The sequence below is a fragment of the Manis pentadactyla genome, chromosome 12 (genome assembly GCF_030020395.1).
Source record: "Manis pentadactyla isolate mManPen7 chromosome 12, mManPen7.hap1, whole genome shotgun sequence".
NCBI lineage: Eukaryota > Metazoa > Chordata > Mammalia > Pholidota > Manidae > Manis > Manis pentadactyla.
In genome coordinates this window covers 66,237,477-66,258,027 of record NC_080030.1, presented here as the reverse complement: position 1 = coordinate 66,258,027, position 20,551 = coordinate 66,237,477, and the positions used below count along the sequence as shown (strand labels likewise).

The window sequence follows — 20,551 nt, the reverse complement described above, 5'->3', positions numbered from 1 at the left end:
TTTTTAGTCTTCATAAATAATTACTGAAATATCATTAAAAGATTAAAAAATTATTTTTAAGCTTTGGCAGTTTGAAAGTATTTAACACTATATACATATAATCCATATGAGTTGGATGGCACACAATTAACCCAGCATTATGAACATTTCTTCTTAAAAAAGACTCATACACATTCTTTAATGAGTCAAATAAAAAAAATCTTCCTCCTTTTTCTCTTCTTTCACCGGATATCCATTGGTTGATTCATTTCAATTGAAAAATTAAACTAAATCACAAAACAGAATTTTTCTCAAAGCCCTTAAAATTCTAGGATGTTCTTACTTAAAGTGTGATTCATGCACCAGCAGGATCCTCATCATCTGAGAATCTGTTAGAAATGAAGATTCTCAAGCTCCACCCCGAAAGTATGGAATCAGAATATGCCTTTTAACAAAATTCTCCAGTGACTCATATGCATATCAAAGTCTGGAATGCATTGATCTAGGTATGCATAAATCACTTCCTACTTCAAACTCTCCACCATTCAAAGAACATACGAATGTTTACCATGAGCTAATATTTAGCTATTTTTTAATAACCTCAAATGGACTCTTGCAACATTAATTCAAAGATATATGAGGTATAACTTTAGGAAAATAAGACACACTTGCAGAATTATTCCAGAATATAACTATCGCTACTAGCTGCTGACATTAAGCTACTGTTATATTTAATACAAACTTTTAATATTTTTAAATTACTTTTATCAAAGACTATCTGTAACAGTGTTATAACTTTTTGTAATATGGTTATCAAATAATAATTTATTTTAATGCTTCATGACAGTATCTCATGTTAAAGGAACTCAACATTTGTTGAAATAAAAACTTTCCATTCATATTTTATTTTAGGCATCAAAGTTAAATATATGGGACTTCATATTTATTTATATGCATACACAACACACTGTACAAATACTGTGCATTCATGGTTTCCAACCACTTACAATTTTGTTCTGTTGTATTCTTTCCTTTCTAAAACTTTTCTTTTAATATTCATCGACAAAGATATACCTACATGCATGCTGCCCTTCAGTGAATTTGCAACATTTTCTGGTGAAACTAAAGTAACTTTTCCTACAGATCTAACTTTAGTTTATTTAATTTCAAGTTTGCCTTTTCTACCTTTTATTACTTCAACAATTTCAATTAACCTCACTTGTCCTATCTTCTTGTATACCATCTTCTAATCACTTTTTTCTTTAATGGTCTTATTTTGAAGATATTTGAGAGCAAAAAGTTGTGTCAGTAGCTTAAAATCTGCAGGAACTCTATGCAAGAAAACTTTAGAAATCCTGAACAAAAGAAAGACTGTATTAGAGTTCAAGAATTCAAATATAAAAGGAAAACATATTTATTTTAGTTTTAATGGCAAGCAGATTGATCACACATTTTTCACTTACCTTGAATAGATCATGTTTAGCTGACATGACTGTGCATTCCATGAAATTAATCTCTAACCTGATTTTTTTTTAACTGCTGCAGTGTCAGTTTTCTATTAATAGGCTCTTATCCAGTGGAAAATGTACATAGCTTCTTGGTATGTGCAAACCTAGGAAGGTGAAGGGTACCCATTCCAAAGAAGAGCAAGGTGTCCTGGTTTAAGAACTAAGGAAGCCTTTTTAAAAAGTTCACTGTATAATCATCTAGACAATGTGGACTGTACATATTATATATTGTGCGTGGATGACTAAATATATGTGCAAATGTTATTGATCATAGAACAAGTCACAGTTTGTGTGTCAGAAATGCTCACAGAATTGAATGGAAGCAGATTAATTGTAGAGATGTTAAGAAGGAATAAATATTGCACAAACTATAACCTTCTTTCCTAAGACTTGTAATTATCCACCAGTGAAAAATATAAACCAAAATAAAGTATCTTTCTAACTTTACTATTAGGAGGGGAATGTTATTATAAGAAAACTCCATTTTATTGGAAGGAAAGTCAGCATACATTTCTACAGAAAGAATAACTAGTTGGTTGTTAACCTAGTATTAATTGTCCCAATAATGAGCTCTGTGACTCTGAAGAAAGGGTAACTTTATAGTCTCAGGTTTCTTATATAAAATGGACACTATCTTATTTAAAAAATGATTATGTGGAAAATAAATTTCCAATTATTTTATGTCAATTTTATATGAGCCTTCTAAAAATTTGTCTCAGTGTGTAAGAGAGATTTACAATAATCAGATAGACAGCAGGATATTAGTTTTCTACTGCTGATACAAGTTACCACAAACTGTGGTTTAAAATAACAAAAACATACTACTTTACGATTCTGTGACTCAGAAGTCCAACATGGGATTCAAAGGACTAAAATTGAGGTGTGTGCAGGACTCCATTCCTTTATGGAGGCTCTGGGAGAGATTCGGTCTCTTTGCCCCTTCCAGCTTCCATGGACTACTACATTCTTTGGCTCATAGCCTCTTCCTCCATCTTGAAATCCAGGAGTGTCTGTCAGGTGCTGACATCACATCCCCCTCTGACCACAATCATTTGAGTTTTCTTCCCTTTTAAGGTTCTCAATTTTTAAGGACTCATGTGTTTAGATTAGGCTCACCCAGATAATCCAGGATAATCGCTCCATCTGGTTCTTGATTTTAATCACTCCTGAAAATTCCTTTTTGCCACTTAAGATAACATATTCACAGATTCTGCAGCTTAGGGTTTGGATAGTTTTGAGTGTCAATATTTTGCACACCATAACTAATATTGTCTGTACTCTTTATCAGTAGACATTATGTGGGCATGCCTTTATGCAAAGGATTGGTTAGGCTTGCTCAGGAGAGCAAGGTATTGTGTGGGATCTTACACATTGAAAGTAATTTACATTCTCTGGCTTACAACCAGGATATCTTTAAAACACACCAACAAAAAATTTCCATTTCCATTTCCATTTGCAAAATCTCCAAGTGGGATAAAAATTGAGAATCTGCTTCAGTGAGTCTGTTGACAGTAAGAATCTCTTTCCTCCTCCTCCTCTTCCTCGTCCTTCATCATTGAAAGCATACTTCTCAGTAATTAGGATACTTTATTAAAGGGGTTAGATATCATAAAAGGAATCTTCAATTAATTTTAAGCCACTATGTTACATACATAATGTGGATATTTATTCCTAATATAATTGGAAATGGTGGGGAATTTGCTCAAAAGTCTGTATGTAATTAAGTAGAGTAGTAGTTCTCGAACTTTTGTATCAGGACCATCTGAAAGGATTATTCTAGGCCCCACTCTCACAGTTTATGATTCACAAAGTCTGCAGTACCTAATTAGTAACTTAATTAGAAAGGTAAGCCTTTCTAAGTCCCCAGGTGATGCTGATGCTGGTGACATAGAGGCCACACTTTGAGAATCACTGATTTAGGAGAGTGCAACTTATTTGGAATTTTTCCAAAGTTATTATGTCCACAAAATTTATATGCATTCTTACATTTTGACTCAAAATGAACTGAAAAATGAAAATTGAAAAAAAGGAGTTGAAAAACAGAAAAGAATTGTCTACTATACCCATGACCTTCATAAATTTCCATTAATAGAAATGTTCCTCACTTTTGGCTTTAGTAGTAATAAAATATGAAACAAAACCAAAAATGAACAAGTGGGACTATATCAAGCTGAAAAGCTTCTGTACAGCAAAGGACACCATCAATAGAAAAAAAAGGTACCCTACAGTATGGGAGAATATATTCATAAATGACAGGTCCGATAAAGGGCTGACATCCAAAATGTATAAAGAGCTCATGCATCCTCAACAAACAAAAAAGCGAATAATCCAATTAAAAAGTGGGCAGAGGAGCTGAACAGACAGTTCTCCAAAGAAGAAATTCAGATGGCCAATAGACACATGAAAAGATGCTCCACATTGTTAGTCATCAGAGAAATGCAAATTAAAACCACAATGAGATATTATTTCACACCAGTTAGGATGGCCACCATCCAAAAGACAAACAACAACAAATGTTGGCGAGGTTGTGGAGAAAGGGGAACCCTCCTACACTGCTGGTGGGAATGTAAATTAGCAGTATGGAGCTTCCTCAAAAAGCTCAAAATAGACATACTATTTGCCCCAGTAATTCCACTTCTAGGAATTTACCCTAAGAATGCAGCAGCCCAGTTTGAAAAAGACAGATGCACCCCTATGTTTATCACAGCACTATATACAATAGCCAAGATATGGAAGCAACATAAGTGTCCATCAGTAGATGAATGGATAAAGAAGATGTGGTACATATACACAATGGAATATTATTCAGCCATAAGAAGAAAACAGATCCTACCATTCGCAACAACATGGATGGAGCTAGAGGGTATTATGCTCAGTGAAATAAGCCAGGCGGAGAAAGACAAGTACCAAATGATTTCACTCATATGTGGAGTATAAGAACAAAGAAAAAAACTGAAGGAGCAAAACAGCAGCAGACTCGCAGAACCCAAGAATGGACTAACAGTTACCAAAGGGAAAGGGACTGGGGAGGATGGGTGGGAAGGGAGGCATAAGGGCGGGGAAAAAGAAAGGGGGCATTACGATTAGCATGTATAATGTGGTGGGGGGCATGGGGAGGGCTGTGCAACACAAAGAAGACAAGTAGTGATTCTACAGCATCTTACTATGCAGATGGACAGTGACTGTAATGGGGTATGTGGGGGGGACTTGGTGATAGGGGGAGCCTAGTAAACATAATGTTCTTCATGTAATTGTAGATTGATGATAACAAAATAAAAAAAATATATGAATGAGAGGGTATAAATTTTCTCTTAATCCTCTTTTATCAACCACTGAAGCAGAATTTGGCTTTCCAAACCAATGAAACTTGCTTCCTTTGAACTGGAAATAGGATCATACTGGGGAGCTTCAGCCAGCAAAATGAACATGAAATGGATTAAGTTAAATTTCTGGAGCAGTCTCCTTTTAAAGACAGGAGGCCCAGATCTAAAAACGTGAAGAGAACTGGAAAACTAAGTAAGTCTTGCCTGACTATGAATAATAGCGGTATTCTAATGAAAATTACTGAAGTCTAATTAAAAATTGTGTGCATTGGGTAAGAATGCACCATGAATCCTGGATAAAGGAAGCCCAGTTGGTAAGAATTTGGCCATACTCACAGGTGCTACCAAAAACAGCAAAATGCAGTATCTGATGAGGATGAATATTCTAGTAGATGTTTTCTACACCAGCATAAACTGTGAAAACAGGAACTGTTTTTGTTTGTTTTGGTGCTATTGGCGTCGCTCCAAGCACAATGATTGACAATGAGGAGCTATGACATTCAATAAATATTTGTTGAATAATCTCTTTTTTAGGTCAGGTTACTCCAAGTCTAAATATCAATTTTTTGAGTCACTCCCTATGCAATCTCAGATAGGAGTCACTATATTTGGGGGTTACTTCTTTATCTCTGAGAAGTCCTTACTATTTTTTTCATTCTTTCTCTGCTCCTCCAAATATCTATTTTATATATCTCATAAGGCTAGGTTGATTTCTTCTGAAAAATAAACTGGGGCATTCCTAATACATAGCCACCGAGGTCACCCTTTCTCCATATTTTTCTATTAAATTTAAATGATAATATACACACTGTCTAATTTGAGTGAACAAAGTGTCTTTTTCATGGTGAATGTAACTTTTTATCATGGAGCATAATTCCATGAAACAAATATACATTGATAGTAGAACCATAAAATATTAAAGCTAAAAAGTAGAGGAATAATCAGCAGTATTATTCATAATATCCCCAATTTTTAAAAATTCCAGTGGATAAATAAATAATGACATTCATACACTGTAATAATGTACAACAAGAATAACTAAACATCAACCACATACAACAAAATAGATGAGTCTTGAAAACAGTGTTGAATTAATGCAGCAAGACATAGAATAATACATGCTGTGTGGTTCCATTTATATAAAGGACAGACTTGGCAGAACTGAACTGTATTATTTATAGATATGGAGGTCATGAAACTATAAAGGAAAGCAAGAATACTGTCATCAAAGAAGTCAGAATAGTTGTTCCATGTTGGGGAAGGGTTGGAGGAAGTGGAGTCTTGCTTTACCAAAGTGAAGGTCAGGCAGATGGGAATATGCTTCTGAAGGGATAGAAATAAAGTTTCCTGATCTGGGTGCTGGTTATGTGGATGTCAACTCCATTATTGTTTAGTAAATGATATATAAATATATGTAACTTATGCAGTTTTCAGGGTATGGTGTTTTTTTAAATAAATTTTAAAGAAAAAATAAAAACATTTTAGAAACTGAAGACTGATATGTCTTTTAACACTGAACTGATGAGCTGGCTGGTCTATTGCAAACCAAACTGGACACTTTTATTCAAAAACTGTCAGTTATGTACTTCTTCTTTCACCTGTAGATGGGGTTCTTGTGTATTTTGGCTTCTAGGTCAGCGTTACCTAACAATTTTAAGTGAGTTCCTACATGATTAGAACACATTTGCCATTTTGGTAGTGTTGCAAGGGCTTAAAGAAACATTGGAGGTACTCTAAACTCACATGTGTAGCTCAATATATCACAATACAGGGTGACTATCAGTAAAGAAATGTGATCCACACTCAAGTTTGTGATTTAGCTTCTGTAAAACTAAATAAGGCAATTTTGCAAAGTGCTGGCTCTCAGATTTCGCATGAGAGCTGCTTCCAACCTGTGCCTCTCCTCAAATTATTCTGTCACATATCAACTCATTAGTTCTAGGACACAGAAAATAAGCCATCACCTTTCACTGGTTTTTCTCAAGGGGCAATTGTGTCATTTCGCTTCACTTGTGAATCTCTTTTTCCCACACATCCTTAAAATTATTGTCTTTTCTCTTTCTCCTGTAGAATTATAAATAGCAAATCAAGGCAGCCAAATTATATTTCAGTAAGGATTTCATTCTATCCCAAATAACTACCTAATCATTGAACTAGATGGCTATATTTAGTATATTAACTCTTAGTTTGTCACTGAATGAATCATATTAAAAAGCCCTTGCAATTCATCCAAACCCCTTATACTGACCTAAAAAGAGTCCTCTGTGTAAAACTGGAATATAACTAAGTCAGGAGTTTCTCACAGTTGAGGGCTTAGATCCTACCTCCTTCACAACCATTAGCACTGAGGCTCACCCCTTTGTTCTAAGTTCTTATTTGTTGTCAACTGGGGTGTACTTTAGCATCACTACAGGAAAATGTTTGAGGTTGTTTGTGGAGCCAAAATTATGGTGAGGATGCTGCAGCATGTGGATTATCCTGCAATGTCTGGGAGAGAACTTTCCAAAAACTTGTCCTGTCCCAAATGCCGCTGGAATGTATCTCCTCCAGCTTTGATTCCTCAGCATGGAGTATGAGGCCAGGATACTAACTTAGTGAAAATATATCAAACAGTTGTTTGTTGAATAAACTAACATGGAACTTTTAAGATCCAGAGATGTTGGTAAAAACATAATTCTTTGGTTTTCCTTTATGTTCCGATCCTTTCACTTAGAAATATCCTTCAAGTTTTAATTTAAGTTCCACTCCTTTGTAACAGTCCCTGATCAACCAAATACATCTATTCTCCTGCTTCTCAGATTTCCCTGATAATCAATCTCATAACACTTGGTTTATTTGTTATGTATTAATTCGTGCTCTAGTTATTTCATATGTGTGTTGTCTACTTTAAACTTAAGTGACAAGAAACCAAGGAATATATATCACAATATTTATACACAATTTTATATGTACTTCTTTTAGACAATTGAGAACTGGCACACTTGTATCATAAAGTTATTTATATGACTAATTCATTTTTCCTTGAAGTCTAGATTTACATATTTCACATTTCATCGTCAGACTTTGTAACACAGTTACAGGCAAAACAAATGCTCAAAAAATATACAAGTAAGTACTTGTTAAGTGAATAAGTATCTTTCAAGGTATCAGCAGTTTTGCCCCTCTCCAACCACAGGTGAATGACAGAACAATGGGATGAAGATGAAATACCATGTTCCACAACCTCGGTATTGAAAGCCTATGCCACTCAGAGACGGAGACTCATGCAAGATAATGTTTATAATGAGACATTCTAGCCAGGTCCCACATTTCAAATCCTGAAAGACTGGGCAGAAACTGACTAGTTAAGCCTGGTCTCCTTAATTCAACAGATAGCCAAAATTTTCCGGCAACTGACAAAACTATTTTTTCTCATATAACTCTTCCAGTCAGTATGAACTAAGGCTCTAGAGGGCTCTCCTGACTTACTGCTTCGATCTAGTCATTTCTGCTATGCTACATACTTCTTGGTCACATCTTTTGAATCTTAGACTGAGGCTGTGTCTTCCTCCTTTCTTTGATAAAAGCATCTTGAAAACACACTTGCTTCAATGCTTAATGAAGTGTCTTTTTAGGATGACTTGACAAGATCATTGGCTTTTAACACTAATTTTCACAGTACTTAGAATACTGACCATAGAATTAGTTTTGAACAGCTGATTTCTCATTATGAATTTGGGGAAACTTATTTAGTGAGCTCCTGTTTAGAAGTATTATTTCATTATTTTGTCATGAATTGGAAATAGTGCTCCATAAATACAAATTAAGCTCAAAGTATACTATTTGGTGATCAGAAGCAGTATTGGAAATACAAATAGTGGGAGATCACTCACAGAGGAGGGGGAAAAAACCTAGGGATAATAATAAACAACTAATTTAAAATAAATAAGGAACATGAGATATGTAACCTTTTCAGTATTATGGCAATAGGGTGCCTTAACACAAATAAAATATTTAAACCAGGATTTCTACCCATTTTCTTAGCTGGGTAACTCTTTACCTTGGACATTGCAAGGCTTCGTCCCACAGCCCACTAATTCTCACCTGCCACCAATATCTTATTCCTTCATCTCCACATTGATCAAACCTACTCTTAATCTCCCTACTCCTTGGTCAACCATTTCACCTTCCCAACAGTGGCATATGCACTGCAAATTATTAGAGTCAAAAATACGACTGACCCTCTTTATCACTCCAAAGTTATTTTTAGCAGGTTTCGTGAGTTCTCATTAATCAGGAGATTTATAAACAATAGCATGACTTTTTTCAACTAAATTAAACACCAATCACTCATAAATCCAAAACTGGAGTCCTGTGTTTTAAGATCCATCCAGTTTCCATTCTCAGAATTACTTTTTGCTTTTTCCTGCTTGTTTTTCAATCTACTTACATTAGAGTCAGGGATCTTGTACTTTATTCATCTCCCTGTCCCCATAGCCTGGCATTCAGGCTGGTACATAACAGGTGCTAAAATATTGACTACCACTGAACCATGAGTCTTTGACAGCTCGACATGACCTATTGCTTTATAAATCTACTTACAGATTGTTAATTACTACCAGAGAGTCTAAAATTTAGTTGTATTTCAAATGAATATGTTTTGTTTGCTTTTATCTAAAGTCAACATCTAACTCTTCTGCAGGTTTAAATTCACAAGCTTGGTGTTCTGCCATACTATGGTACCTTATAGATTTTATAGTACACCCTCTTTTCCCCAGCTAATTATATATAAGTTAAATAAGAATAACCACCAACAAAAACAGTAGCTTCAACACTGAATGTCAAAGAAGTGTCACTTTATAGTTAGTGTTCTTGTCTTGACACTGTATTAAATGTCTACCACAAGCAGAAAATTCTTTTAATCACATGATGATTTAATTTTAAAAGAAAACAATGAAATTTCCAAGGAAATCGAGGGATAAGGGCAGGGAAAAAGAAAGGGGACATTACAATTAGCATGTATAATGTGGGGGGAGGGTACGGGGCAGGCTCTACAACACAGAGAAGACAAGTAGTGATTTTACAGCATCTTACTACGCTGATGGACAGTGACTGTGAAGGGGTATGTGGGGGGGACTTGGTGAAGGGGGGAGCCTAGTAAACATAATGTTCTTCATGTAATTGCAGATTAATGATACAAAAAAAAACTTCCCAAGGAAATCTTGCTTCCCAAGAAAAATTGCTAAAAATGGATTTTGAAAGTATAAATAATTAGAAACTGGTTTATACCCACAAGCTCACCAATGCCCCAAAGTTTTAAATGTTTTTTACATATTTTTTAAAAACAAATTTTAAATATTAAATAAAAACAGGTTTTTTTAACTAAGGTTTTAAACTCAGTTTTAGAAAACATTTTAAATGTTGTTTAAAACTAAGTTTTACATATTCAGAGCTCTTTTTTAGTTTTTTTTTTCTCAATATTTCAGTAACCTATGTTGGGAAGAGTAGAATGACGCGCCAGATGAATAGCTAGGATAAAACCAGCCTATCACAAGGAGTTCTAGCCTCATGCTGTATGAATAAAACCATGTAAAGATCAGGTTGCTGAACATAAATTATCTTTCTTCTTCTAGGTTAAAAAGATTGTATTTTAATTTGTTTAAATGAAGACCATATGCCCTAGCCACAGCTACAGATGCCATATTAGGAAATACCTAAACCTAAGTAAATACTTAAGTGTAATATTTAAGTATGGACTCTGTGGTTTATAAGGAAACAGCTCATTTCCATACCAAAGGATGGCTCAACATCATAAGTTCCAAGTGCCTTTGACAGCTTGACTTCAGGCATGGGGATGTGGAGACGTTTGATGTTTAGAGAGCATAACTTATACAGAGGGGAGCAGGACTTTATTCATTATACATTTGCCCAGGATATTCCCTTTAATTCCTTTTGAAGGTGAAAAAAATACTATTTGGGCCAGGAAGTTCATCGATCTCTATATAACACTCACTTGTGGCAATACATGTTTATATGATGCTCAGATAAGCAGAAAAATTTATTAGAAATTGTCATGGCATTCATATTATCCCGAGAATACGAGAATTGAGAGAAAAGACTTGACTTTGAAAGATCTTCCTAACACTTTTATAAGCTGACAGAACCTAAATTCCATAAACTGGGAATTATTGCAGGATGTCCACCCATAGTTAGAAGATGAAGATTTTTCCCTAATTTGCTCTTTTTAAATGTGTTACTTTAAATACTATGCATTTTTTAAATATATTGAGCATGTCCCCAAAGGCTTTCTTTGTATTTGAAGGGAGAAAAGAAAATAATAATGTTCTAAACCCATAACTGTAAAGCCAAAATCTTAACTGGAAAATCTTAACCATGTATGCATTCTCTTTTCGAATTGATATATTCAACCTAAAGGTCAATGTAGGTGATTTTAAAATTGCTTCGTTGCACCATTTTATGTTTCTCTCATATTAAATATTGTTAACTGATTAAAAATTAATGCAAACAGCATTGGAGGCTTCAAGTCTCTGAGGATTCCTAAGCCTTTAGAATAATAGCTGAATAACCTCAATTCATTTTTGCATTGTAAAATAGCATGGTTTTTAAATTATAGTCACAATGATGACCAAAAATAAATAGGGAAAAGTTAAGAAGCATTTAAGCTGACAAACAGAACATTCTCCATGGGTACCGGGTGCTTCAGGTGTGGGAGCAGAAAGAATTCCTATTATAAATAATAAAAGCTACAACAAAAAGCTTCTTAACAGAACCCAGCTAGGACTGACACTACAAAGATATATTTTCTGTTCACTTTCACTGTAGATTTTGCATCACAATGCTTTGCACAATTAAAAAAAATCCCATAAATTTAATTTGCCAACTAGCATAATCTTGTAAAAAGCTGAAAAATTCCTTGGCCATGTTATTCACAAATAACCCAGATTCACCCCCTAGTGTATGGCCCCTCCCTATGACCGCCTCATGCTGCCCAGATAATGAATGGTTAAGTAGTAGAGCTAATGCTTGAACTGGATTTCTGACTTGAAACTTCACACACTTTCTGCTCTTATCACACTGCCTTTAATTATTGTAATGCTGCCTTCCCTCAGCTTTGCACTACTTTTTCTCCTCTGACTTTTCAATGAACTATATAGACCACTGGTTTTCACAATATGCTTTTCTTCTCTCTTTTTAAATTCACCTGGTGCAAGCAGTAAAGATCAAACAATTTTAGAGTCAGACTGATCAGGTTTAGATGATATCTGCCTTTCAGCCTTTCAGATTTTGTATGATATTTAAAATTGTCATGCAAGACCTGGGCACTTAATAGCCAGACAATAAACATGATGTTCCTCACCATCACACTTTCTAGAACTATTTTTCTTTGCATCATATTGACTCCTCAGGTTTTTAATTTCTTCTCAGGTTTTTGCACAGACCATCTCAAAAATGATCTGTTACTAATGGATGTCCGTAATTAATGTTACTAATAATTTTGAGAATTGGTAGGAAACTAATTTCCAGATTCCCATACAATAATGGATATATTACAAAGTCATTATTTCCTTGTCTATTGTTACAAGTGTAATGTACATTTCTGGTCTGTTCTGTCTAATACAAGCATGTTTGGTTTTCATTTGAATAACAGTGGACTGTTCAACTTGGTAATTTGCACTTACGGATAGATTCAGTAGTCAGTGGATTCACTGACCTATATATTATGAAAAGTAAAATCTTACTAAAAAATTATTCACATTACTAAAAACATCCAACTTCATTCTTTTTTTTTCTAGCCTTTCTTAAGGAGAGGCTTAAATATTCATAAAAGTAGACAAAATATTATTATAATGAAACTTCATGAACTCATCCCATCTACATCATCTTTTTAGCACATTATTTAGAAGCAAATTTCAAACATTGTGTCATCTCATCCATGTATATTTGAATATGTATCACTAACATGTAGTTTTAAGAGTACAGTATGGTTATCTGACTAAATACAGAATAATTCATTAATATCACCTAACATTCAGAGTGTGATGAATTTCCAATTATTTCATCAGAGTTTTTTTAAGGGTTTGAATCATGATTCAATAATTATACATATCGTGGTGGTTGCTCTATTTTTATATTTATTTTAATGTATAGGCTTTCTTGGCATCTCTTTTTGTTCCTAGTAACTTACTTGAAGGAGCTGGGTTATTTTTCATGTAGAGGTCCTCATAGCCTGGATCATGCTGACTGAGGCTGTGGTGTAGTTTTTAGCATGCTCATCGTGCATCTATTTATTGAAAATTAGTGGCTGTGTCTCTTTGTTGCTTTTCTATTTTTCTTTTTATCTCCATTTTTTGTTTTTGAGTCACAGAGTTAATTCTAGATATCATTTTAATGGTTGGTGAGATTTTGCCTTATATTTTGCCAACAGCTTGCCTTTTCTGTGACTTCCAGGCTTTGCTCCATGGCTCTTTGTATTGTCCACTAGTGCTGCACAATGAAAAAATCCAATCTTCTACTTTAATGACCTGTGCACAAGTCTTCATTTAACTGTGCCTGGAACTCCTCCAGATACACTGGCTTGTCAGTGTCAACTTTAAAATGTGTCCCTGGAACTAAAAATGATATTCTATGTATCTACAGTAATCTCTGGGTGATTGCTTTTCTTGAACAGGAGAACATAACTCAGAAGTGATTAGGGCCTGAACCTAGGGCTTCACCCACTTCCTCCTCTCCCCACACCCAAGTCTCCACTTAGGCCAGAATAGCCACTTTTGGTTTTGACAAGATAAACACAGTAGGCTACATAGCCTCCTTCTCTTAATGTTGCCATCAGCTGCTCTAGGCGATGTAACTGTGCATAGTTGTTAAGTAGTGTGGCTCTGAATTCTTGATCTTTTTTTCTTCAGAGCAAAAATGGGTGCTCTTGTGCTACACAGTCTGTCGGAGCAGTGAATTGTGTCAAATAAATGAGAATTTTTGCTCCAAATTTGAATATCAAATTTTCTTAGAGGTTTGTTAGAGAAGCAGTGAAATCTGTTTGAACTAAGAGTAAGGAAAGAATTCCATACATAGTACAATAACTCTTCTCCTGAGTCCTGAGGTCATAATAAATTAAAATTTGAGAGTTTCACAGAGCTTCTATCTCTTTTTTTAAAAATAAGAATTTCCCTCAACAAAGTATTCCAACAAGTGCAGTAATTAAATAAACGATCTCTACCTAGTTGAATCCATTATATAAAAATTTGTATTTTTCTACATTTTGAAGGTCCTTGGATCCAAAGAGCACAATTACCTAAATGGTTATTATAAGGCGCAATTTGATTATATATTAGTTAATTGGCAATTTGAAAACATTATTATTTTATCAACTTTAAAAAGCCTCTGTCTTTTCCACACAGCTATTAAGAACTAACTAACTAAACCTCACTTCATTATCAAAATTACCCAAACTTTAATTTGGCAAAGTGATACCTATTGTCAAATAGATGCTTAAATTGATGGTTGAAAGTTCGTGTGAAACTCAGAAGGTGGAGCTAACTTTGGCATTTGTCTAGGAATAATGGCCTGTGAGATGAAGGTAGAAGCCTATTTATAGTCCTAAACCTTAACACTCTTTGATCCTGCTCCAGCCTGGGGCCTGATCTGACCTACCCAATGCAGCCTGAGCCTACCCGAACAAGAATAGGGGCCTAGTGCAGGCCCCAGTCAACCTGTGAGTTAGTACCAGGCTAAGTATTAATCTCACATAGCATGAGAAAGTATTCAGCATAACTCTGGGGTAAGAGATCTGCATATAAATCCCAGTTGTGTGAATTCAGGCAAATTTCTAACCTCCCTAAGCTTCAGGTTCCTATTCTATAAATAGCAACAATAATAGAAGTATCTATTTATTCATAGATTAAATGATCCTCACATCTCAAATTCTTAGTATCTTCTAAGTAAATGTGATTTTTTATTATCATTACCATTATCTTTATCAATTTATCATAACCAGAATCAAAGGCATTGTTTCCTCAAGATCCTTTGGGGTTCAACATTTTTTTAAATATTTCTTTATTTTATTAATATACAGTCTTAAAGTATACAACACAGTGGTTCAACAGTTACCATATTATTAAATCTCACCGCAACTAGTGTAGTTACTATTTGTCAACATAGGAAGATGTTACAGAATCATTGGCTATATTCTCCATGCTGTACTACTATCCCTGTGACCAACCTACATTACGATTGAGAATTTTTGTCCCCCTCCCCCTGCTCCTTCCCCACCCTATCTCCACTCAGTCCCTTCTCGGTGTCTATGAGTCTACTGCTGTTTTGTTCATTCTGTTTTGCTGTATTTATATTCTTTGGGGTTCAACTTTGTCCTGGTTCTACTTCATCTATTGATCTGTACCTGAAAAACAATTCCATATCTAGCATTATTTCCTTTCTTCTGTCAGATGAAATCCAGTTTGGAACATGTGGTGGAAATCCATGTGAAACTTGGCATGATTAATTGACATGCCCTGCATTATAGTTGGATAAGCTAATCACTGAGAAAAGCCATAGGAGACATGAACTGTATCCTCAGACCACTCCTAATTATCAGTGACCATGGGAGAGTCATGTAATCTGAGCCTCAGTTTTCCAAAAACTGACCTAAGGGGCTACTCTTAGCTCTACCTTTCTTAAATGCTACAGGGTGCTTGCTTGCTTTGTGATAAATGGATGGGAAGAGTCACCAGTAGATGTCATAAGGTTACTGATGCAGTACTTATATTTTAGTGATGTACCCAAATGTGGTAGCACAAGAAATAGAGCAGATGAGATGAAAGAATATTCCAGGATGAAGAAATAACTTATACCAAGGCCCTGTGCAAATGCATACCTCTAACAAAAGACTGGAACACTATTGTAGCTGGGGCACAAAAGGTGAGGATCATAAAAGACAAAATAAAAGAGTACAGTAAAGCAAAGTGCAAGAAACTTTGGGCAGTCACTTTGACTGGTACTGACCTGAAGAGTCAAGCTCATTTGAGTTGGCAGTCCAACTGTTATTTGAGAAATACAATTAATATATCATTCCAGAAAAGAGAAAATGTACATAATTGATGTTCAGATGAAATAGATTCTATGAACTGTTAAGGTCTTGGAGTAGGAAATGACCATCACCCAGGAAATAGATGGTGGCTTTGCATTTTTAATTTGTTACTAATTCAGTGATATTTTATAGTGATTCTAGGAGGTCTTCCAAAAACCTTTAAGCTCTCCACAGGGACAAGACAGAAACAGAAGTTCTAGTTCATATCAGTAATTTTTCTGTAAATAGTTTTATGAATCAAGTACAAAGGTCTACAGAACATAATCCACAAGCAAGGCAAAATGTTTTGGCCAAGTGATCTCCTGCATCAGCAGCCCACACCCTGTGCAGAAGAAGGGAAACATATTCATAGGTATCTTAGTAACTGTGCAGGGCTAAGCAAGAATTGTTTATAGATAGCTCTCTTTAGGGCAAACTAAAAACCACATGGCACAGAATATCTAAGGAATAGGAAAAAATGCTATTTATATTTAGTTAGTGAATTCTCAACTAAAATTGGTAAAGAGTAAACCTGACACCTTCTTACAAAACAGAAAAAACACAAAGTAGATTTAAGAGAGTTGGTCTGGAGCCATAGTCTTGAGCAAGTCACCAAGCATCTGAGTTACAGTTTCTATTTCTGCAAAATGGAGATAATAACACCTACCGAATTGAATTGTGTGAGGTTTAAACAAGTAATGCACATGAAGTCTTGAGCAAAATACCTAATACACAGAAATCACTCAGTAATTGTTTTTATTAATTTGGAGTGCCAGACTAAATTTTTCAGTGGAAAGTACAAGTAAGACGTTTCTCCTTATAAACACTGTTGGAAAATCTCTGACTGAAATTACTGCATGTCCCTATTAATGTCTGCTCAAAGAGCCAAAAACACACATTCTATTTTTCAGTTGTCTGATTAAAAACAAACAAGCACAGCATTCAACTTGGAAGCTGTCGAGAGCACCACCTGTCTGATTTGCTTACAGCTGTCAGAAGCAAATTTTAGATCCACCTCCCAATTTTTTACCCCAGCTAGAACCGGATTGTGTTGCTTGAGTTGTTTTGAAGGGTCCTTTTATTCTAAAAAAAAAAAATATATATATATATATATATGTGTGTGTGTGTGTGTGTGTGTAATATATTTATTCATTAGTTCATTTACATTTTTAAATCTATTTTACATACATTACATATTAGTGAAACTATTGGTACCTTGGTCAACTAAAAATTAGTTATGGCACATATTTTTTCAGAATAAACATTAAAACAGAAAATATTTACTGCAATATAGACTTCATCATGTAGAGGTAAAAAAATACAACAAATATGATTGACAATAATCAGAGCTCAAATTGCTTTATTTTTTAAATCATATTGATCTATAATGATTTTGTGCAATTCCAAACCTTGTTTCTGAATATCCACCAATAATAAAATTGGTGGGGGTACTTGTATCTTAAATTGTATATACATCTTATGTATGTGTTTGAACATATTTATATACTTGAGTTAGGAAGGGAGGACAAATTTAAGACCTCCACATTTAAATAAAATAAGGCAAAAATGCTCAAAATCATTTTTTCTAAGTTTAAACATTAAATGCAACATTTTAAACTCATTGTGGTCTCCATCCTTGCAAGTCTGTAAGTTTTGCAAGGTAAGAAAGATACCAGCCATAATGTTGTATGACCACAGCTATTTATAGAGGTGTGGGTGACAACTGTTAACTACTGGAGCCTTTGGCATAGCAAAGAGCAGTTTCCTCATGCAAAATTTCAGAGAAACCTTTTCTCACCCCACCCCACCCCCATCCCACAGATCTGTCAGCCTTTCAGCTACGAAATCCAGTTCTCCAATTCCCTATGGAATCTTTGATCAAGACAATTATATAAAAGCAACATCTTAAGTCGGCATATTTAGGGTCAAATGTTGCTGTCAATTTGCACGTTTTTTTCCCCTAGCTGCAGTTAATGTTTAAACTTAGAAAAAATGATTTTGAGCAAAGGAATGGTAGCAATACCTTCAGCAGTGATCTCAGTCATGATGGTTGGAGACAGGAAAAGGCAGGAGAAAAGTTCCGGTCAAGTGGTACTTCACAGAATACTTTAGGATGTGAGAACTCTGATGAGGGTTCTGTGTGGAAACGTGAGGGCTGTTCGTTTTCCTGGCTGTTTTACTGCTCCTTTGTTGTCCTGCTGAACTTTCTCTCTTCTCTGCAGAGTTCTCCCTGTGAAAACAACCTGAGCCCTTTCCAAGCAGCACTTGTGGCTCAGGCAGAAGTATCAGCTTCGAACAAAAATAGCCTCATCACCCTAGGACTCTTCAGCACGTTTTTTTTTTTTTTTGGCACTCCAGGGGCGCGCGCACACACACACACACACCAGTTCTCCAGCCCCAAAGAAAGAAGAGGGGGAAAAAAAGGCAAAAGAACTAAAAAGTACTGTCTAAGCCCCCGCAGTTTCCTTAAGATAATTACAGATCCTGGGGTCTATGTCAGAAAACATGAAATAAAGAGCTGAAAGTAATCTTATCTGTGATAGCTCAGATGTATTCTTAGTGCCCTTAAAGCTCAAAACATTCCTCTTCCCCTTATTTGGTGTGGGGAGGGTCTTGTACTGTCTACCAGAGGCAAAGGGGAGGGTAGTCTTAAATCATTTTCTCCAAATTAAATCCCTACTGGTCTAAACCCACTTAGCAAGTGCAGTTATTTATATAAAGAGCTACACTTAAAGTTGCAACTATTAAATCCTGAAGCTTCCCTGTAGAGTATTAAGATTTTTCCAAATACTGGCCAGTAAGAAATTTGTATGTGAAGTTCTACTGGCACTTGAGAACAGATGAATTACTAGATTCTTTTACTTATTTTAATAATTTAGTGGAAACAAAATTTCTAAATGTATCTATGCAGTGAAGGAAAGGGAAGGTGGCATAAAATTTAGAAACTCACAGCCCACATTTTAGTAAAACTGTTCCCTACCTCAACTTCAAGAAAATAAAATGATAAGGATCTTAGCAGCTAACAATTAGACAAATTGGCTGATTAGCATTTCACCTTCCCACTCCTAGACAGGTGTTAATGAGCAGAGTAATATGCAATAGTTGGTGGTTGGAAGGAGAAGGAGAATCAAAGGGCACTGAAAATCACAAACTCTAGCCAATCTGAATAATCAAGGGTTGACTACACTTGTCTTTCATTTTATTCTCACACTCAACCTAATAAATATTTGTAGTTTGAACTTTTAGCCTTAACTTGCTGCCCTTAAGTCAGAACATCTTGTAATTTATGGTACTTCAGAGATCATAAAGCAGACTCATGCATGTTGTTTTAATATCTGAGACCCAGAAGATGCTGTAACAGCTATTTCCATAGACAAAACCTCCTCCATGTCAGCAGTTCTGTATTTCTTGCTCCAATTCCTTGCACAATAGGAAGTGTTCACTTCAGAAAATCAATTAGTAAACAAGCAATCTTAATGCACAAAAAAGGAAATAATTCTAGGTTTTGTATAAGATCCTACACCTTGTATGGGCTTAGAGATTTTTGAATACAAGTCTGATACCTTTCCCAAAAGGTGAGACTTTATTACAGGCACTGCCATTTGCAGGTGAAGGGATCATGGCATATTAGATCCACCAGCAGATGGCAAACTCCTCAGAACACCCTCCTGGCTCACTGGGGTAGTGTCTACTTTCTAAGGCAGGGAGGAAGAACCCTAAAAGCAGAGTTCTCCTCACTTTGCCCCCAAAGGCATCACCATGCACTATCACCATATTGCTTCCAATTTTAAAAACATAGTGTTTTATATCTCCATTTGTCATTCACTTCCATAGTCTTCCACTATAGTTAACTAAAGAAACAATAATTCCTTTTGTAACTCATTAAGAATGTAGATGGGTCAGAGACTAAATAAGATTAGCTAAATTGGGGGAGGGTCACAATTTCAGACTCTTATTCAATAAAAAGTTGAAATAAAACTATAAAGCAAGAATACTAAATTCCCAGTGATTGACACTACTCTTAAATTCCCAATCACTAATACCATGTTATATATACTACATGGAAAAAGAAGAGTAAAAATATACTAGTGAATAAACATGTTTGTAAGATAATAAGTTTTTAAAACTCATCTACCAGATGAGTTAAAGAATCTTATTGGGCATTAAGAAACCAGTATATTTCTCATTTTGGAGCTATAAGAACTTTTTCTTCCATTAGATATGTCTTTGAATTTCAAATAGAACTCTGTGAAACTTCCTAAAACCAAGTAACTGATATTCTATGGGTTCTTCAGGACACTCAACGAATAAATATTATGAACAGTATGTTTGCCTTCCCTAAATTTTTGGCCTTTTTACATTTCTTAACATGTATTCATTTTAAAGAGACCTTACCAGTTCACTGGACTGTTTCACCATGACCCCAAAGTGGTAGGGAGTTTTCTCTTCTCGGTAGTAACTTCTGGTGTACTCACATATTTTTCCTTTCTGTAAGATCACTACAGGTAGACTTATCCTGGTTTTAACAACTGTTCCTGGCTGCATTATTAACTGATCTGGGTATAAGTCAATGGTAGGTTCTCCTGTTAAATGTTTCATGTAGCCCAACCGGCCTCTGCAACCTGATTATACTGATCATTACCCCCTTGTGATTTTCACTATGTATTTTATATATTCAAGGT

At 35.2% G+C, this 20,551-nt stretch overlaps 1 protein-coding gene across 7 annotated transcripts in view; it reads right to left on the bottom strand.

Moving 5' to 3' along the window:
• TRDN (triadin) overlaps positions 1–18,149 on the bottom strand; it is a 377,090-nt gene extending 358,941 nt beyond the window's left edge. The window contains exon 1 of one of the 7 annotated variants that reach the window (XM_057489292.1): positions 17,893–18,149. In XM_057489292.1, coding sequence (XP_057345275.1) covers positions 17,893–17,914 — 22 coding nt within the window. In that variant the 5' untranslated portion in view covers positions 17,915–18,149. The remainder of the gene's footprint in view (positions 1–17,892) is intronic. The other 6 variants (XM_057489293.1, XM_057489294.1, XM_057489295.1 and 3 more) reach the window with 6 other exon arrangements.
• Positions 18,150–20,551: the final 2,402 nt, after the last annotated feature.